Source organism: Onthophagus taurus, chromosome 7, assembly GCF_036711975.1.
Source record: "Onthophagus taurus isolate NC chromosome 7, IU_Otau_3.0, whole genome shotgun sequence".
Taxonomy (NCBI): Eukaryota; Metazoa; Arthropoda; class Insecta; order Coleoptera; family Scarabaeidae; genus Onthophagus; species Onthophagus taurus.
Genome location: NC_091972.1, coordinates 18,419,918 through 18,440,890, shown reverse-complemented (window position 1 = coordinate 18,440,890; position 20,973 = coordinate 18,419,918). Strand labels below are relative to the sequence as shown.

At 33.8% G+C, this 20,973-nt stretch overlaps 1 protein-coding gene across 2 annotated transcripts in view; it reads left to right on the top strand.

Moving 5' to 3' along the window:
* The window catches only part of LOC111415852 (Putative vitellogenin receptor yl), a 38,507-nt gene that overhangs the window by 1,148 nt on the left and 16,386 nt on the right, over positions 1-20,973 (top strand). For both annotated transcript variants that reach the window (XM_023047734.2, XM_071197717.1), the window contains exons 3-4: positions 11,455-12,111; positions 16,226-16,527. In XM_023047734.2, coding sequence (XP_022903502.2) covers positions 11,455-12,111; positions 16,226-16,527 — 959 coding nt within the window. The remainder of the gene's footprint in view (positions 1-11,454; positions 12,112-16,225; positions 16,528-20,973) is intronic.

Here is a 20,973-nt window from a genome sequence, read left to right as displayed (position 1 = left end):
ACCGATAGATAAATTGGTGTTCTTATACCACCTCTTGATAAATTTATCCGATAGATAAATCGGCTCTCTTAGCCAATATCTATAATTATCTATCGGTTAAATTTATCAAGAGGTGGTAAAAGTGGGCCTTAGCCAGTGAGAGCGCTTAAAATTGCTGTAACTATGGTAATTATCTATCGGATAAATTAATCAAGAGGTGGTAAAAGTGGGCCTTAATAAGTTATCTACTATACAACAGTCAGTTAACGTTAAACAGCCGTTACTATTAACAATTCAACATTCAGAGATATTACTTCCGGTGTGACTCAGGCCAGCCATCTAGGACTATTGTTATTTCTGCTCTACATCAATGATATCCACTTTCATCGCTCAAAATTTCTTTTATATACTGATGAAAGCAAAATATTTGCCCCGATTTGTTCACTTGATGACCATGTGAAGTTGCAGGTTGACTTAGACTGATTACAGGCATATTGTATAAATAATAATCTTTATATTAACCATGACAAGTGCAGGAAAATCACATTTACATTTTCTATTCATATTGATTATATCCTTTTACTAATCTATCCTGTGTCCGTTCATCCTATTTTGCCTATATATCATCTGTTCTTAACTATGCATATGTCGCAGGCAAATGGTTATTTCAGGTAGATAGCTTTTTTCTAGTCAGATACTGTCTGCCTAGACGAATTATTAATTATTTATTGACAATTGTTGCTGGAATAGCATTTACTATTGCACATCATCTTATTTTTGAAACAAGTACTGCCCTGAAATTTCGAAAGCTGGCACTGGCATTTTGACATCCCTTACCCAGAAACAAGTGCAGGCCTCTCTTAAAGAAATAAAGCATTCCTGGGGAACATCCTTATATTCAAATGATATTGAAGACACCAGTGTCAGGTCGCTTCGACTTAACCAATTTTTTAAAATTCCTGCTTTAGTAGCAATTTTATAGACGTTATTCGCTGATTCTGTTATAATACCTGCAAAAAAATGAAACATTAAAAAATTTTCTCTCCGAAAAGAAACTACTATTACCTTCTACATTCTTTTTTGTCCAATGACCCTCTATCAAAATTTGGAACTGCAACAATTTCCTATTTCCAAACCATCAAAAAGAATTTTATTCTTCTTCATTAACTCCGCGGCTTTCACTTGGTCTTCGTAAAACTTCTTTCTATTAGATTTAATACTTTCCTCACTTGCGCAGAGACTGCAAGTAACTTTACTGCTAGAACTACCTCTTCGTTTACATAACCACAAGTAACGTGTACTTTTTTACTACATTTTTTACACATGGCATTCGTCTCTTAGAAAATTTTCCTTTTCCGTTTCCATAACATTAGCATCAAGTTGGCAACACACAAATTCATTCAAAGTTTCCTTATTTGCAACTACTCCTTGAAGGTGGTTTTCTGTTCCATCATCGACATTTACTCTTGGTAATGAATTTTCATCGCTGGTGGGTGCATCCGCTGTTTCACTTATTGCCAGTAAATCCTCTTCAGTTGATATATTATTAATGATGTCGATGGGAAGGTTAGTAGATCTTAAACCAACTTTTGGATCTGAACCGTACAAGCTTTTGTAAGGTGACCTTCCTATGATGCGGTGATATGATATATTTTTTTGCCATCCTACAGACCAACGCGAAGTTTACTTTTGTTCCATCCACATCCTCACCATTTGTTCAACATCTTGGTTTGATGTCTCCGTGTATGATTTTACAGTCTGGCCACAATAAAATCAATTCTTTAATTATTTCAGCGGTAAAATCACGACCATTATCGCTCTGCAAGATAACTGGAGCACCTTGTTCAAGGAAAATTTTTAGCAATTCAATAACCACTTTTGCGGTCCTTTTCGTTTGTAATGGCCGTAAGTACAGAAATTTGATAGAGTGGTCCTGATAATTTAATAACCACTTGTACTTACCATCAGCACATAATTGTAAGCCTATTAAATCGACTTGCCTTCTAACGTTAAAGTTAAAAACCCCAAATCCTCATGAATTGGGGGACTTGAGGCCAATTAGTATATTGCCTATATTATCCAAGGTTTGTAAGACTTCGCTGTCATCTTGATGATTATAATGTGTTGCCCAGTTGTCAGTCTGGCTTTCGTCCGGGATTTAGTAGCTTAGTAGCTACTGCGCTTCTGGGTGTGACAAATGAAAACTTCAAAGCAATTGACGACAAACGGGTTACTATCTTAACACTTTTGGATTTTTCTAAGGCTTTTGATAGAATACATCATGATACTCTAGTGGCTGCGCTCCATTATATAGGCTTATCTTTAGGTTCGATTCATTTAGTACAAAGTTATTTGTCTGGACGAAAGCAGTTGGTTAAACTTAATGGTGGTACATCCAATACCGCAGATGTACGCTATTTTGGGTCCTCTGTTATATCTGATATCTACAATTGGGTTCGCTAATGTTTTGAATCACTGTATGCCACACTTTTATGCTGATGATACTCAACTGCTCTACTCTTTTAAACTGTGTGATATGGAAGACGCTGAAATCAAAATTAATCATGACTTAGTTAAGGTCGAAGAACTTGCTGGCAAGCTGTGTCTACAGATTAATTCTAGTAAGTCATCGGTTATGGTTTTTGGGGATAGAGCTTCTTTTGAGATTGTAAAAACTAACTTGCAATTGGTGATGTGTGGAAGTCGTCTTAACTTTGGAGAAAATGTAAAAAAATTGGGTATCTGTTTCGATGAGCGCCTTCGCTTTGATGAGCATGTTCGGTCCCTTCTACGGAGAGCTTACTCTACATTAAGGTTGCTTTACAACAACAGATACATTTTGAACCAGAAACTTAGAACGCACCTGTGTGATGCCTTGGTGTTGTCCATCTTCAATTACGGTGAGGTAATATATCACTCCTGCCTTGACAGCGTTCAAGGGAGCGTATATCACATACGCTGGCATGGGCTGGTTGGCTGAGCATGACACGGCGTAGAACTCTTCACTGCTTGTGTCTCTACCACAAAATTATCTTACACAAAAATCCGCCATACCTTTATGATAAAATTAGAGTTCGCGCAGATAACCATAATATTAATATTAGGCATAAACATACGCTAACGATACCTCACCATCGCTTAGAAAATTTCAAACGCAGCTTTACGTATTGTATGCCTAATTTATACAGTTGGCTACCTGATTCCTTCAAGAGTCTTTCTCTGATTTCCTTTAAAGCAAGGGTTAGGGCTTATTTAAGTGAGCGGCAAGTTGACTGGGCACTCTTCTTCTTTGTTTATTTTGAAGTGGTTTCATAGCCTGGGGGAGGATTGGGGGCTGGCAGAGATTGAGATATATATATATGTATGCTTGTTATATCTAAGTATGCTTCTTATTGTGTATTTTAAGTTTGTTAATTTTTTTGCGCTTATAATCGGCCTGATTTCATTTCAATTATTTTATTTTTCAATTTTTGTCTTATTATTTTGCTGAGGGTGATTGAAAAACATTGTGACAAAGGGGCCTTGGTCACTTGGTCAACCTGACATGACCCTCTTTAATCGGAACTGCCTTTTTATAATTTTATTGTTATTTTTTCTATTTGTACATATATTTTATCCGATTAATAAGCATTATTATTATTATTATAAAGTCTTTGGATGTTATAGGCCTTACTACCAAGCCGGCATGTTTTTGTGTTTTTTTCGAATTGCAAATTTTACATAACTCGGCATACAATTCAACTGCCAGTCTTGGAATGTTGCATCTTTTTTTTTAATTATGCAACATTTTATCCCTTCCACCATGACCGGCCCCTTTACGTTACTCATCTATTATGTCAAAGAACTCTTCAACTTTTACAAAATACATGATATGTGTATCATCCGTAAATTTCGGTTTTAGTGTAGCAGATATTTCTAGTAAATCATACTTTACACCGTAGTATTTTTCTTTTGCTGTTAACGCTTGAACATTTCCACTCTGTTTAGTTCTATACAGTTTTAGAATATCAATCACTCCATTACATCGCTCTATATTCCATGGTTTCTTAACTTTTCTATTTTCATACTTCGCGTTTAGTTGCATATAGTATTCATCCTTGTCTACCATTTTATTTATAAATAAAAGAAACTATATTTAACTTAAGAATTGGAAATAACAATGTAAATGAGAGAGATGTAAATAAGTACTGAATTAAGAGATAACAATTTTTAAGAGCTATATACGAGTACTTACTGTGATAACATAACAACTTACTAAATAAATTACTTACATTAAATAATAATCACTTACACAGTATCACAAGCAACCGCATATACATATATGATGACAGTAATAAAACCTCAAACAGCAAACAACGAAGTAATGCTTAAAGTGTTATTTGCTTGAAAATATTTTAGCCATATGCTATTTGCCTAGGCAAGTAGAATTTAGACTGAAATAAATGGAATAAAACTATTTGCCTAGGGAGATAGTATCTGACTAAGAAAAAGCTATTTACCTGAAACAACCATTTGCCTACGATACATATACCGTTTGGAATCCCCAGTATCACATTTACATTGATCGCCTAGAGTGCCTTAGAGCAAGTTTAAAAGCATTGTTTTCGGCACCTATCACACAAATTTTCCTTACTATATTGCCACTATGCTCAGCGACGCACAGTTTTCAGCATCCAGCAGCTCGTCTGCAGGCGCAATATAAATGATTTAACTTTTCTCCATAAAATGAGTAATGGCGTTGTTGACAATGTTGACTACTCCTCGATACTATCTGAGTTACGAATGCATTTTCAAACTCAGCGATTCCTCGTCTTATGTTCACTTTTAACCGTTATTCCTCTGGTTTGGACATGTTCACTGCCTTCTTAGTTTCCTTTAGAAAAATAGTGCATAAGCTACCTTGGCAGTGGGTATTGTGTCTGCCGTCCAGTTAGTTCCTTATTGGTGTTTATTTTACTTTTTTTTTTAATTAAGTTTCTCTTTTTTGTTAATTATTATCATATTCATATATCATTTCATATTCATATTTGTTATTGTTTGATGATTTTTTTTTAGTTAATTTTCATTATTATTATTATTATTTTTTTGTTTTAGCAATTACTTATTTTTGTTAAGATTTTCTTGTTTATGTTCTTTATTGTGTTCATTAGTGGATGCTTCGCTGTTCTTGTCCCGTTTGCATCCCAAATATAATAAATAAATAAACACATTTCAAAACACAAAGAGTGAAGTTATGGAACAGACAGCTTAGCAGTTTCGTACTACATAACGATTAAACTTCTTTATATTTAATTCGGTTACAGATGCAATTTATTATAAAACTTAGGGCCGTAACAGTTTATATTCTGTTGGGTAAAGCTTAAACGATGTAAAGGTATTTCCAGAGTTTCCCTGTTTTATGATTTCTTCCAAGTTCATTCAACTCACTTCGGTTTTTATGGACATATTTTACACAAGTGTACACATAAAGACTGGGTAACGTCAAAATTTCAATTTTTTAAACACTGGTTAGCAACTGGGTTTTTGATCCTCTAAAGCACGAACACAACGCCTCTGCAGTATAAACACTCGGACAGCTGCAGCTACTGATCCCAACACAACGAGTCCATATGTCGCAACAGCCTGGAAACAGGCAAAATAGGTATTCCTTGCCGCCTCCTGGCCGGTACTTAACATCTACGCATCAAATATACAGCACCAGAAAGACGATTACCCAAGTTTTGAATATGAGTACGCCATTTCAATGTTGAATCCAGAGTTATTCCAAGGAACTTAATAGTTTCTACTTCACTACTCTTCTTGAAGAGACTCAACATCTGCGTCATGTTCTTGTTTATCTTTAATCTATTTGATAACACTGTCGAGCCTGGCACTGACTCGATCGTGGGAACTTCCCCTTGCAACAAACGTTATATCATCCGCGTAGAGAAACGCCGTGACATTGCCAACACAAAAAGGTAAATCATTTATGTATACAGCAAATAGTATAGAACCTTGCGGTACTCCATATTTGCAAACTTCATGTCGGATTTAGTTTCAGGCCAGCTAACAAATCTGTTTTCGGTTTGAAAGGTGTGAAGCCAATAGAGCATGTGGCAAACCTCTTACGCCATAAAAATGTAGTTTGCGCATTAGTATACAGTTTCAACAGTATCAAAATCACTACTTAAGTCGCAGAAAGCTATTTTAACCTTGTTTCTCAATTATTTCTTGTACCAGGTTAATAATTGCGGTAGTTGTTGATCTACCACTTCTATAACTATGCTGGCTGTTATGCAGAATCAGTTTGTTTTCAAGAAAGTTTACCAAACGCTTATTAATCAATTCTTCTAGTACAGTCAACGCCCGCTTTACGTACGTTCGCAGATACGTACAAGACGTTTTATGACCTCGTGTTCGTACAACGTACATTTGTCATCTGCATTAACGTACATCGGCGATCCAATTTTATTATTTTTTTTATAGAAAGTGAATGATTGAATTCAAATAAAACTAGAAAAGCCTTATTTTTACATTTTATTCTAATTTAAAAAAGGCGGTACAAGATAGCATAAATAACTTAATAAATAAACGATTATTAACTTATCGATTCTTAAGTTTTTTTAGTTAAAAATTGTTTTAAGGTTAATTGCCTAAGGCCAGTCTTCTTTTTCTCTATGTACATGGTTTTGTAACAAGTAAACGCATCACGGAGCATACCTACAACATTAGAACTTCGTTCCATATTTGGGTCTACATTCTCTATGACATCGGCGAGATTTTCCATTTTATTTAAAATTTCACTTAAAGTTTCTAAGTTTAATACATTTTCTTTGGGCAGGTCTTCAACGGTGTCATCGTCATTCGTTTCGACATTATCTGTCTTCTGTAATTCCATGAGATCTTCGATAGACAACTCTTCGTCATGTGATTCTATTAACTCTTCGATATCTTCTTCGTTTATTTCCAAGCCTAAGCGTGTTCCAATTTCTATCACGCCTTCTACAACTTCGTTTTGAAGATTTTCAACATTTGTTTCTTCGTCATAAACAAATTGCGGGCACAACTTTTTCCACGCTCTTTTCATTGTCGTTTCTTTAACTTCATCCCAAGAGGCAGATATATTTTTAATTCCATTATGAATATTGTAATCTTTCCAATAAGACTTAACCGTTAATTCCTTATTATCATCAATAGCTTTAATCATGCTTACCATAGTTGCACGTAAATAATATTTCTTAAACGCGGCTATAACGGTTTGGTCCATCGGTTGGATTAATGATGTCGTATTTGGTGGCAAAAATATTACCTTTATATTGGGACATAACTCATTTAACATTATTGGATGCCCTGGGGCATTATCAAGAAGTAGTAATGCTTTAAACGCTAAGTTGTTTTTAGAGCAGTAATCTTTCACTTCTGGAATAAAGTTGTTTCTATACCAATCTTCAAGTACAGATTTCGTGACCCAAGCGTTATGATTTCATTTCCAAATCACTGGCATTGATGACTTTGATACACCTTTAAGCGCTCTCGGATTTTCACTATGGTAAACCAACATTGGCTTCAATTTAAAATCACCTGCCGCGTTTCCACCTAGTAATAAAGTTAGACGATCTTTGGCAGCTTTATATCCCGGCATACGTTTCTCATCTTTAGTGATATATTTGTTAGAAGGCATCTTCTTCCAAAACAATCCCGTTTCGTCAACATTAAAGATTTGATGTGGACTGTAATTTCCATCATGGACAATAGCTTTTAGTGTTGCTATAAATTCACTAGCAGCGTTAGAGTCTGCACTCGCTGCTTCTCCTGTCAATTTCACTTTAATTAAGTTGGCCCTGATTTTAAATCTTCTAAACCATCCCCAACTTGCATTAAACGTATCAGTTGCGTTCTCATCCATTTTTTTTCTTAATTCTGAATAAATTTCCTTAGCTTTTTGTTGGATAGCAGAAAGACTTAAAGGAATATTTCTGTGTAATTGAGAGTCTAACCAAACTTTCTAAATCCCCTCCATTTCTTCCATCACATTAGAACGTATACGAGTACCTGAAGTTTGTTGAAGATTTACCCCATCTTTAACATAACACTTCAAACATTCTTTTGATTTTACTATTGTGTTAACTGTTGATCTACTGTATCCTAAACGTCTTCCTATTTCCGCTAGTTTTTCACCCTTCTCTGCCATTTCAATAATTTTCAGTTTTTCAGCAAAAGTAATCGTTTTTCTTCTTTTCGAACCTTGTTCTATCTCGCGGTCACCTTTCCTTTTATTCATTTTCAACTTTTTATTTCTAAAATCCCGTTTGATCGAAATGTATTGACGCGGACGATGTCTGAAACGATCTGAAGCGAACTCAGGACATGTATCGATTGAATTCACAAAGATATTTTTTCGTCCAGTCTCTTTCGGTAAATCCCCTATGCAAAATGTGGTAAAATAGAGTAGTGTAACGAGCAAAGTAGGAAAGTCCCGAGTCGGCCGAAAGTGTACGTTCGTACGAACAAGTTTGTACGTTCGTGCGAACAAAGATCATCTTGAAACCAATTAAACATAAATATACGTATTCTTATGGATATTTCGTGTTCGTTTAACGTACATTCGTTATACGTACGGTAACTCAGGAACGCATTGTGTACGTTAAGTGAGCGCTCACTGTATTTTGGAAAAACAGATAGCACCGATAAAGGCCTTAAGTTTTCATATTTTATTTCATTCCTTTTACAATAACAAATATATTAGCACGATCCGATAGTTTTCCCGAGTGAGACAACTCCAAATACAACGACTGAACTTGCCGATTAAAAAGAGCATTATAATTAAAGGTAATTCCAGACAATGTTTGGCTTAGTTTAGCGCACAAACTAAGTTGACTCAAACTCTCCATTAATCTTCCAACCTAACTAGTTCTACACATGTGATTTTTCACAACAAATTTATTCATTAACAGATGCAACCTTAAATCCAAAGGCATAATATCTGCTTCAATCAATAACGCATTAGTTGGTGTAGATCTAATTCCACCAGTAATAATAGCCCTGGCTGCCTGAATGTTGGTTAACTTCTTGAACACCAGAGCGAGGACGGGCAACATCAACCATGCAACAAATTCCAATCTAGACCGAATAAGCGCTTTACAAAATAACGTAGAATCATCGGACCACATGCCCATCTATACAAATTTTTGTTATTTTTTGCATTTATTTTCAAATAATTTTTTAAACAAGTCACTATTTTTTACTGGTAACCACAACAATTTATTGTCTGCTAGATTACCGGTATCACTGTTATTATTCGTGGGTTTATGTACGATTTTACCGAAATAAAAACAACAACAAATTTTTAAACAATATTTTTGTCAAGGTCTCGTTGTGTGGCTTTATTATTGATTATAATTACGATTATTCTGGACAGTGAATATACAGGATGATTCAAAAATCCGCTGACAGACTTGTAGAGTAGATAATACATGAAAAATTAAGATGAATTTTATTGTCTTAATACACATCGGGTCGCAAATGCCTCATTAACGAGATATAGCGGGTCAAAGTTTCTTTAAAATTAAACATTATCTGCAATAGAAAGCCCTTTTTTAAAAATATTGTCTACGCCATTGCCAATTTTGTCAAACGGGCAGTATTTTCGTTTAAAGCAACAATTTTTAATTGAATTAACAAATTTTCTATAAACGTGTTTTTCTTAAAAACTATTGACTTGATCAAAGTTTTGTAAGAGACCAATTGATAGATAATTCATTTTACACGCGTAGAGTGCAATGGCGTAGACAATACTTTTAAAAAAGTGGTTTTTATTGCAGATCATGTTTAATTTTAAAGAAACTTTGATCCGGTATATCTCGCCAACGAGGCATTTGCGACCCCATGTATATTAAGACTATTCATCTTAATTTTTCATGTATTATCTACTCTAGACGTCTGTCAGCGGTTTTTTGAATGACCCTGTATAAAGAAGTGGAGTTATTAAAAAACAGTTTTTCACAGAAAGTGATTGTTTTTTAACAATGAAAATTTCTTTTGCCAAAACAGGTCTAACAGGTAAATGCGCGAGTTCTTAAAAACTTCTTCCCAGAATGTTATTGTTTCTTGTATTTAAAAAATAATATTTATTTCAGTGAATTTAATGTTTATACTTAGTGCCTGGAAGAGTTAAAACACCTCTTTATTAAAAAAAATGTTCGTAATAATGTTTCAATAATACAGTGAAAATGGCAAAAAATGAAATTTTGCACGATTGTCGTAAATTAAGGATATCTCCGGTAAAATACATTCGACCATGGTGTCCAATGCTTCGAAATTTAGAGAATTAAATGTTCTACAGGATAGAATAGCTAACTTTTTTGTTCATATATAATTCTTTTTCGTTACGGTGCGATTAAGTGATAAAAAAATGGGAAAAATGCCAAAAAATTTGATTTTGTTGAGTTGTTTTAGGCTGTAGCAAAATAACGGAGAGTTCGATTTATGCCATTAATACCTCAAAATGTTCGTCTTGATCTCTACTTTCATGTCCATATAGCTACAGAAACACACTATGCAAAATAAAAAATATACCGAACATGAACCGTTACTGTTTTTTAATTTACGATTTTCCACATTTTTGGGTATATCTCGAAAACTGGACGTGATGGAGGAAAACTGAAGACAGTTTCAGAATCAGCACAACATTCTACGTTATACAAAAAATATCGCAGCCTTCAAGGAAGGAAATGATTAAAATTTGTAGTATTTTTAGTAAATTTAAAATTATCAAAAATCAAAAATGGTGCACTCTAGACATATGATGACTTATATCAAATTATATTAAAATTTAGCAGGGATCCCGAAAATTTAATAAAAATTGGTATATTCCATTTAAAATAACGAAGTTTTGGTCCGTTTCCGGTATAACCGGAATATAACTGAAAATATTTTAGCTGAAATGAACACCCTGGATAAACCCTGTATGCAAATTTTCACAAAAATAGTGCCAGTAGTTTATCATATACATATATGGACTCAGCTCTTCATGACAGACCCTGTACAGGGCGCTCTTATAATCGCCTTCTTGTAATTCAACTTATCTGTTCTTCAGACATTAAATTTCCTCATGACTGATGGAATACTGGTAATTACTTTAGAAGAAATTGGAGAATGATTACTTCCCTAAGTGTCGGTAGTTAACAGTGTAACTCTCCTTTGTTGTTTATGAAAACACAAATAAAATTAAAACATAACCTAAAATTTAATTTTTTTAATTAATAAGATGTGTTGTAAATGATTGTCTCAATACTTCGGGTGAAGGAGATTGTAATAAGAATTAAAAATCGAAATTAATTTCTTTGATTTACCTTAAAATTCATAAAGTCGTTAAAACACTTAATTTATAAAATATTTCCTTATTAAGTTTCATAACCTCAACTTCGTTAACATCTGTCAAAATACAAACAAAATTAAAACCTAACCTAAAAATATTTTTTTAAATTTATTTTTTAGATCAATACCAATGCAAACCACCACTTTACTTCAAATGCAAAAACAACAAATGCATTCCAGCTTCGTTTCATTGCGACAAAGAAAACGATTGCGGCGATTACTCAGATGAAATCGGTTGTGCCGATTTCCAAGCATTAATGGCACATCCAACAAACTGTACCGATGAAGAATGGACCTGCCACGATAAACTATGCATTCCAAAAGATTGGGTATGTAATGGAGAACCTGATTGTCTCGATGAATCCGATGAAACTTTCGGTTGTACCGATCACCACAAATGCACCGACTTTCAATGTAAAGATGGTCATTGTATACCTCACGCGTGGGTTTGCGATGGAAGTTTCGATTGTAGCGATCACGAAGACGAACAAAATTGTGAAAAACAAATCGATCCGAATGAATGTACTTTGGATGAGCGAAGATATCTTTGCCCGGATAATAAGACTTGCATTCGATTGAATCAATTATGCGACACCAAGAAAGATTGTCCGGATGGAATTGATGAGTCACCCAGCTGCCTTTTACGACCGTGCACAAACACAACTTGTTCCCACGAATGCGCTAATTTACCCGAGGGACCAAAATGTTTGTGTCCAAAAGGATATCATCGAGTCACTGATAGGCAATGTGAAGATATTGATGAATGTGAAACATTTGGTGAGATTATAACATTTTAATTTTATTCATATACAGGTGTACAAAAAGTATGGAATTATGGTTCTACAGCCTAAACTTCAACTAATATTAAAAAAAGTTAGTTTTAAATGGAACACCTGTATATTTTAAGGCTTTTGGATTCTTTTTGACAAGGTGTTGCAAAATGCCATAAGGTTTTAATGCTTTAAACTGCATAGTTTTTCGAGATATTGAAACTTTTATTTAAAAAGATTTGACGTAGCCTAAGCCTTGACGTCACAGAGGTGGGCGGAGCTTATATCACAGTTGCTAAGATAAAACGTCATAAAAATGTCATCTAAAATGTCACTTACAAGGGAAGTATCAGAACTGTCCCTCACCGATTTTGCTGAAATTTGGTACAGCAATAGTATGGCCAAAAATAAGGTTTACGTATTTTTTTATACGTGCTAATAAAGCCCCTGCGGCGAGTTATAAGGGTTGGAAATCGGGGCGAAATATATATATTCGCTTATAGGCTGAAAACGAAAATAGCTATAGAAATGTAGTAAATGTAAACTTATATTCATTTTCAAAGAGCTTTCCATTGATATATCACACATATATCTGAGGGTGTCAGGGGGTAAACTACCCTTAGTTTTTTGGAATATTTTAAAAACTACCCTGTCGATTTTGGCGATATTATGTATCCTTATAGTACGTTTAAAAATATTAATGACGTGTTTTTTCTCGTTTCCCTCTGACCATCCCCTGCAAAGTTACGGGGTATGATAGATAACCACTTTCCTTAAGAATAATGTGATAAACTGTTACACTTTTGAGCAATATTTTGAAGAAAACCATTAATTAGATGTAAATTAAGATTTACGCAGTAAAATGAACCCTATACGACATTAAGGAGTGGCTGGGGTTAACAACCCTAACCACCCCAAAAATAATTTTTCTTTGCGAAAATTGTTTGTCGATTTTGGTGCAATTTACCACGATGATTTTTTTATACGTTAGGTAGTACTATTGTAAGAACTTACAAGGGTTACAAGTTTGGGGTAGAAAATATATTTTCGCTAATAACTTTCATACTCCCACGGAAAAAGCTTTTTTATCCTTATTCTATTTAAATAACACAAAAGTTAGGATAATTATATAAATATTTATTAATAATGAGTTAAAAAGCAACTGAAAAAAAATGGTTAAGTATCACAAATTGTATTCTACATTGTTAGTTTAGTTTTTTTTTAATTTATTTTTATTTAATGTATTGTTGATAATCATTGTTTCTATCAGTTGTGTTAAATCTGAATGTAGTAAAGTGATGTCCTTATATAGTGTGAGGTTAGTCGCACACGCTTATCATATCTGCAAATGGAAAGCTACTTTCTCCTCTTTTCATTGTTTTAAAAGGATCCTCTGGTACGTTTGGACCGAGGGTAATAAATACAATGTTCAAAGCAGATAACATATTCGTTTTGGTATCAAAGTCTGGTAAACTGACTTCTGCTCATATGAAAAATTGACTCGAAATGTCTATTTCCCAAACACCGGACCCAAATCATTACTATTACTGGATTCTTGGAGTGGCCACTGCCCTGAAATTATTAGTGAAGTAACTCCATCGGATGTTAAGTTTAAATATTTGTCCATACCTGCAGGGACAACAGGTCAAATTCAACCCCTGGATGTATTTGGTTTTAGGATATGGAAAAATTTCATTAGAAGATTTTCTGATCAAGTTATTCTCTACCAGTACCATGTCAATTTGTATCAGCGAGATAATATTTTAAAATTGCAATCCTTAACGCATAATCAGTTGTCTTCCCCACGATTTATTAATGTTTTTAAATACGCCTGGTTTGCATCTGGATATATAGAAGAGAGACCAGAACAGTTTGAAAATCCCGTGGAGGTTTGCTTTTCCAATGAAAAATCTACGTGCGATATCTGTGGAGATACAGCTGTTATAACTTGTGCATGGTGTAAACAATCGTTGTGTTTAAAACATTTTTTCCATGATTTTCATTATTGCCAACAATATGTTGAATAAAAAAAGTAAAAAAAAGAAATTAAATTAATAATGTAGAATACAATTTGTGATAATCAACCATTCTTTTGTCAGTTACTTTTTAACTCATTATTAATAATTGTATTATTTAAATAGAATAAGGATAAAAAAGCTTATTCAGTAGGAGTATGAAAGTTATTAGCGAAAATATATTTTCTACCCCAAACTTCTAACCCTTGTAAGTTGAGAGAAGCATAGAGATGGGCGGAGTTTATACCGACTCCAAACATTTTCGTTACCACCTAAGCCTTGACGTCATAGAGATGGGCGGAGCTTATACTGACTCCAAACATTTTCGTTGCTAACAGTAAATATCCATAATATGTAATTTTCAATTAGTGTTAAAATAAAATAAAGTAAGTGATGACATTTTTTGGCGATTTATCGTTAGCAACGAAATTATTTTAGTCAGTATAGGATCCGCCCATCTCTGTGACGTCAAGGCTTAGGTTGTCTATTCCATAATGACGCCATAACTACATCAAATCTTTTTACATAAAAGTTACAATATCTCGAAAACTATGCAGTTTAAAGCATTAAAACCTTATGGCATTTTACAACACCTTCTCAAAAGGAATCCAAAAGCCTTAAAATATACAGAGTGTTCTATTTAAAAAACACACTCGCCATGTCGTAACTCAGCCTGCCGTCATCATTTTTATTTTATTTCTACGTCAAGATATGCGGAAAATAGTTTCAAGTAACTTTTATTTAAAACTTTTTTAATATAAGTTGAAATTTGTTGAACCATTATTCCATACTTTTTGTACAGCCTGTATAAAAAACACTTCTTCTCAGTATCAAAATGTTTTATTATTTATACAGTATGTGCCCGGATCGAGTTACAAAGAGGAAAAAAAATTTTGTTACAGATTTTTCAAACTTATCTCAGCAGAAATAATGCGTCGGATATGTTCAAACCACTAAATCGCACGAACTTTATATTCTAACTATAGAAGTTAACTAATTATTGCCATTTTTATGTAAAAATTTTACTTTTTTATGCCAAATTTAACCATTTGGCACAATGTGTGAATGGTAAGCTGGGCAACTGTCTAGCTGAAAGTACCTACATTGGCCGTATAAAATTTAAGGGTAATTGGATTTACATCACTCCAATAACGACAATGCTGGGAAGAAACAACGTCATTTATTGAAAAGCTATCTGAAAAGCAGCGTCTTCCTCATTTAGTCTCTTTGTCTGCCTCTTTATGGATAATATAGAACCCGTTTCCAAATTTTTTTTCATCAGCTTGTGAGTCCCACATGAGATATTCTTGTGTTCGGATATTTTTGCTGGAATTTTTGTATAACTACTCTCTCATTCACGGTTAACATCGCATGAAAAGACTTAATCTCACCCAAGGACAGTAGAATCTAACAGGACTGCTACATCCATTGTTGTGACAACCTGCCCGCAAACTACGTCATACAATTTGCCACGCCCAGCTCTATCCGTTTGCTGTGGTTTTAGAGGTTATATCGTAGACGTATTCATATTATTTTTGAAGTTTTATTTTTTTAGACGTATTAATGTCTGTCATGTAACATCTAAATCTCTAAAAACACACAGCAAACGCATAGTACTGAATGACAGTTAACAGGGCGTGGCAAATAGTGTGACGTAGAGTGCGGGCAACCAACCCGTAGTGGGTTACAAAAATACAATGCATGTAGCAGTCCTGTTAGATTCTACTGTTCTTGATCTCACCAACATAAGTTGTAAGTTTTATGGTTTCTATGGTTACATATCATAAATTGAACTTCAATTTTCAATTTAGAAAAAAGTCCAATTTTTAAATAAAAATTGGAATAATCAGTTAGACACTTTTATAGTTAGAGTATAAAATTCATGCGATTTAGTAGTTTGAACATATCCGACGCATTATTTATGCTGAGATAAGTTTGAAAAATCAGTAACAAAAATTTTTTTCCTCTTTATAACTCGATCCGGGGACATAAATAATAAAACATTTTGATACTGAGAAGAAGTGTTTTTTATATATGAAAGAATAAGTCAAACCTCAGTAAACCAAGAATTTCTGTATTAATTTTAATTTTTTTTTTGGTTAATAGGAATTTGTGATCAAAAATGTCGGAATTTACCGGGGTCTTATCGATGTTATTGCGACTCAAAATACAAGTTACAAGATGATAAGAAGACTTGTAGGATAAGTGGAGGTGAAGCTGTCCTTGTTTATAGTTCAAAAAGGGAAGTACGCGGTTATTTTTTGGAGTCACAACATTTATTTGAGGTGGCGAGAAATTTGAAACAAGCTCTTGGTGTTGCATTTGATGGCCGTCATGTTTATTGGACTGAGATTGCTTCATCGCATGAGAGTATTGTTAGGTCTTTAGAGGATGGCGATCATCGAGAGGTAATTTAAATGTCTTGTTCTTCTTCTCCTGATCCTTATGCTTGATGGCGTAGGATAAACCTTTTTCCTATTCCTCCATTTATCTCTTCCACTCCCTCTGGTTCCTGGCTAATTCCGTTATATGTGCTAGAGTCTTCTCTCAACTTCTGCTATTCTTTCTTCCCACTTCTTTCTAGGTCTTCCCATCTTTTTCTTATCATTATTCTTTACTTCAAATACCTTTTTTACTATTGTGTTATGTTCCATTCTAACATAACCTTTAGTTGCTTTCTCTCTTCTTTTTTGCTGATTTTGCTGATTATCTCCTCTTGATCTTTTATCCTATTCCACTTTTTCCATAAAAATTTCGTTTCCATTGCTGCGACCTTTCCTTCTTGTTTATCTTGGAGTGTCCATGATTCGTTGGCATATGTTAATATTGTGACTGCCACCCAATTTTATCTTCTTATCTATCTCCTTCTTCCCAAAAATTGTTGTATTTTGAGTATGATATACAGGGCGTTTCATAAAGAATGGTATAGGTATGTTAATATTGAAACTGCCGCCGAGTTGTACATTTTCAATTTTATCTTTTTATCTATCTCCTTCTCCCAAAAATTGTTTTGTTTAGAGTATGATATACGTTGCTTGTTTTCCTTATTCCTGCATTTATGTCTAACTCTATCCTTCCATCTTGTTATTAGTACTTATTACTGTTTGATATTTATTTGTTCTTGTATTTTTTTAGGCTAAATATCCATATGATATGTGTGTATTTTTCAAAAAACCCTAATTATCTCCCAAACTATTAATGTTAGGTATGGGACGTATAGGATATAAAAAATGTAGAATGAGACACCGAATACGACTAAAATAAAATATGGGGTGTGCCAGTTAAAAAAAAATGAAGTTATGGTACTTCCAAATTACTAACAGTTAACGTGCCATAGTCAAGTGACCAAACGTTCTAGACAGCCGTTCTTGGCATCAAAACGTACTTCATCATGTTGCTTAAGCATGTTCTGAATCCTAAATTGATATCCCAAAAATCGAGTTTTCTCTGATTTTTTGAACAAATGTCTATTGGAGCAGATTTTTCTAGAAATATTCGAATAACTCGAGAACGACCGAATCAAATTGCAAAAAGTAAAGTTATTTATGAACCTTGAAACAGACAAATCTAAATATGTAAAAATATACAGGATGTTCCATTTAAAAAAATAAAGTAGGTGGCGATTTCCGGTGTAACCGAAAGTGCTAGAAATCTGAAAATATTTTAGTCGAAGAGAACACAATTGATAATACTTAAGTCTGAATTCTCAAATTTTTATTTTGGCCAGAACCGTGTCAAAAGCTGCTTTAGGTCCAAGAATATTAGGTATAGTTCATTACCCGTCTCTATTTTCCTTTCGATTGTATTTCAGATAACATGTATGTTATTGTTCTTTTGTTTGCGTGCTCTGTATGCTGCTTGTTCATCTTCTAGTTTATTTTCCACTACTCTTCTTAACCTTTTTTCTATTATCTTTGTGTATAATTTGTAACTTGTAGAAGATAGGCATATGGCTCTGTAATTTTCAGAATTCGAGTCCCAATGTTTCGTGATTGCCATGCAAGCAAAGAGGTTGTATCTTTTTGTGAATAACTCTAAAACGATGCGTCTAATCAAAAATGTCTAGGAGTGAAAGTAATTTTAGAATGAAATAGGCTTTTAGAATCAGTTGAAAATTTAGATCGATATAATAAAAAAGTTTTAAGGAAATAACCTTTGTGGACACCTGTATAGCATTGATCCTGTGGTTGCATACTTTCAAAAGTGATCTTAAACGAGTTGTCATAATAACATTGCATTGTTTGCTAAATGTTATCTTTCTAAGACAAACCATATTGAAAATATTTAAGAAACTGTTGTCCATATCTTAAGCATTTATGAGATTATACCAAAAATGTTTACACGAATCATTATCATTTTAACTCTAGTATTTGTGATTAAAATTATGCCACGACTTACAGAAATACCCTGTACATTTAAATACTTTGTAATAAGACTTATTGCAAAATCCTCAGTTTTTAAAAACATACAACAATACAAAAACATACAAACAACAAAGGTCTTTAGTTTTGCAAAAAAATCATTAGTTTGATTGAGTTAAGGTTGAAACAATTTATGTCTATTAAATTTGACACACTATTTCTAAAAAAAGGAGTAGTAAATCACCCTTGGGAAGTTATTTTAAAAGATGGCCTGTTTGCTCAAGTATCTTGTGTCAAGTGTTGTATCTTTTTGGAATAAAAACAACGCTTGCCATTTTTCTGTTCATAAAAAATATTGCCTGTTTTTCTGCAAAAAAACACCGTTATTTAAAAAATTCATTTCGTATGCTATTTGTATTTACTCTTTATTTCCTCTTAACTTTATTAGAACTACAAAAGTTATCTACGAACTACAAAATGTGGTTTCAACAAGATGATTGGCCCTATGTCTTGAAAAAGGACTATTTCGAATAAGGTTAACCTAAAGACAAAATTAAACAAAAAGAATTATTAATTTATTTATTATTAATTTTATTGCATAAAATTAAAGCAAATGCTTAAATTGTTTGCCGTCGGCACTAATACAAGCTCTGCATTGTCGCTGAAAACATCTTTTTCCTAATTCTACAAATCTTTTTGCTTGCATTTAATTCTTCTGCTGCTGTATAAATATTGTGGCACAGTTCGGCCAGATTTTTAATTGGTTTTTAATACACTATTTCTTTTATGCAATCCTTATAAATAAATCAAGGATATTCTGTATTCAATCTCGTACAGGGCAAACATAATGAGGTGGGCAACTATCTTGTTCAAACCGCATTTCTTTCTCCGCATTCATCTTTCCCGCAAGCCTTGTCTGTTTTCATCTTCATCATTGCCTCTCCTAATTCTTCCATTGTTATCTCTTCAGTTGCTATGTCTATAGTGTCTTCCCTTATCTCATGTTGTCTTCCCTCCTCCATTATTTGTGTCCGTTTTCTATCCTTGAACGTTTCTGCATAAAAATCCGCCCATATGTCCAGAATTTCCCTTGTAGTTGTCTTTATTTCGTTGTTTTTATCTTTGACGGCTTTTATTTGTTTCATTTGATCTCCCTTCAGTTTTATTATTTGATATTCTTAGCTACATCTCTGTTCGTTCTATAGTTTACTCTACTCTCTTCGCTCGAATTCGTTCTTATGTATTTCTTCCATGACTCTTTCTTCTTCTTGATTGCCTGTTAGACCTCTTCATTCCACCAGTGTGTTCTCTTTGTCTGGTTATATTTTCTCATTCCACACACCTCCATAACTTTATTTCGCATTATCTCTTTAAAAGTTCTCATCTTTTCTTCCAGTGTTAAATTATCAGTTTGTTCTAGTTCTTGAAATTCGCTGTTTGGTTTTTCTTGGTATTTTAATCTTTCTTCCTCTTGCCTTAGTTTATGGATATTTTTTTTTCGTGTAGGTTTTCATCTCTTCTCTTTCGATTTCTATATTATTAATAGTTGCCATGACTACTCTGTGGTTGCTACCCATTTCTGCTTTTGCTTCAGTCTTTACCTCCTCGACTCTGTTTTGCCCGATTCCGGGTGTATGTGATGTAATCAATAATACTCTTAGCATTAATTTCTTCATTCCGCCACAAACGTATGTTTATCTTGCTTCATCTGGCTCCACATAGTGTTTCCAATCAATAAGTCGTTTATTTGACAAAATTCCAACATTCTTTGCCCATTTCTATTCATCACTGTCTCTCCCTGATCTCCATATTCTCCTATACTACCTCCCCCCCGTTACCTATTCTCGCATTCCAGTCTCCCATTATAATTAGTTCCTCTCCTTGTTTTTTGGATTTATCGAAGGTTTTTTGCAGACTTGACTAAAAATATCGTGAAGTTCTTCTGTTCCTTCCATTGGTCAGTTCCCAATTCTAGAATTTACTCGTGCATACTTATTTGCTCTTTTATTTAGTTCCTCTGTTATAATTACTCCTACTCCCTCCTTGTTCCACGTATTCTCTTGGACTCCAGAAAAGTATAGACTATAATTGTTTGATAATTTCCCTTCTCTTCTTTTTCGCTTCACTAATTCCCATTATTTCTATCCCAAACCCCTCCATCTCCACCATTATTTCCCTTTCCTTTCCAGTTAAAGTTGTAATATTCCACGTGGTATTTTCTCCTTGCTTTTCCTTGCGTTTATTCATATTCCTGCCATTTGCATCCTTAGTAAAGTCTCCTCTTCTTTCTACACTTAGTTTTTTGAATTTTTCCATATTGTCCTTTCCAAAACTGTACGTTTATTATTCTTGTCAGCTTCTTCATCCACTATCTTCTCCTCGTCGTTTGCTTCATCCTTTATAATTATTTTGTTGTATTGTAAATGAGCTTTAACTCCTTTCCCCCCGAGTTTCGTCAGTTCAGTCATCAAATCATGTCTCTCTCTCTCTCTG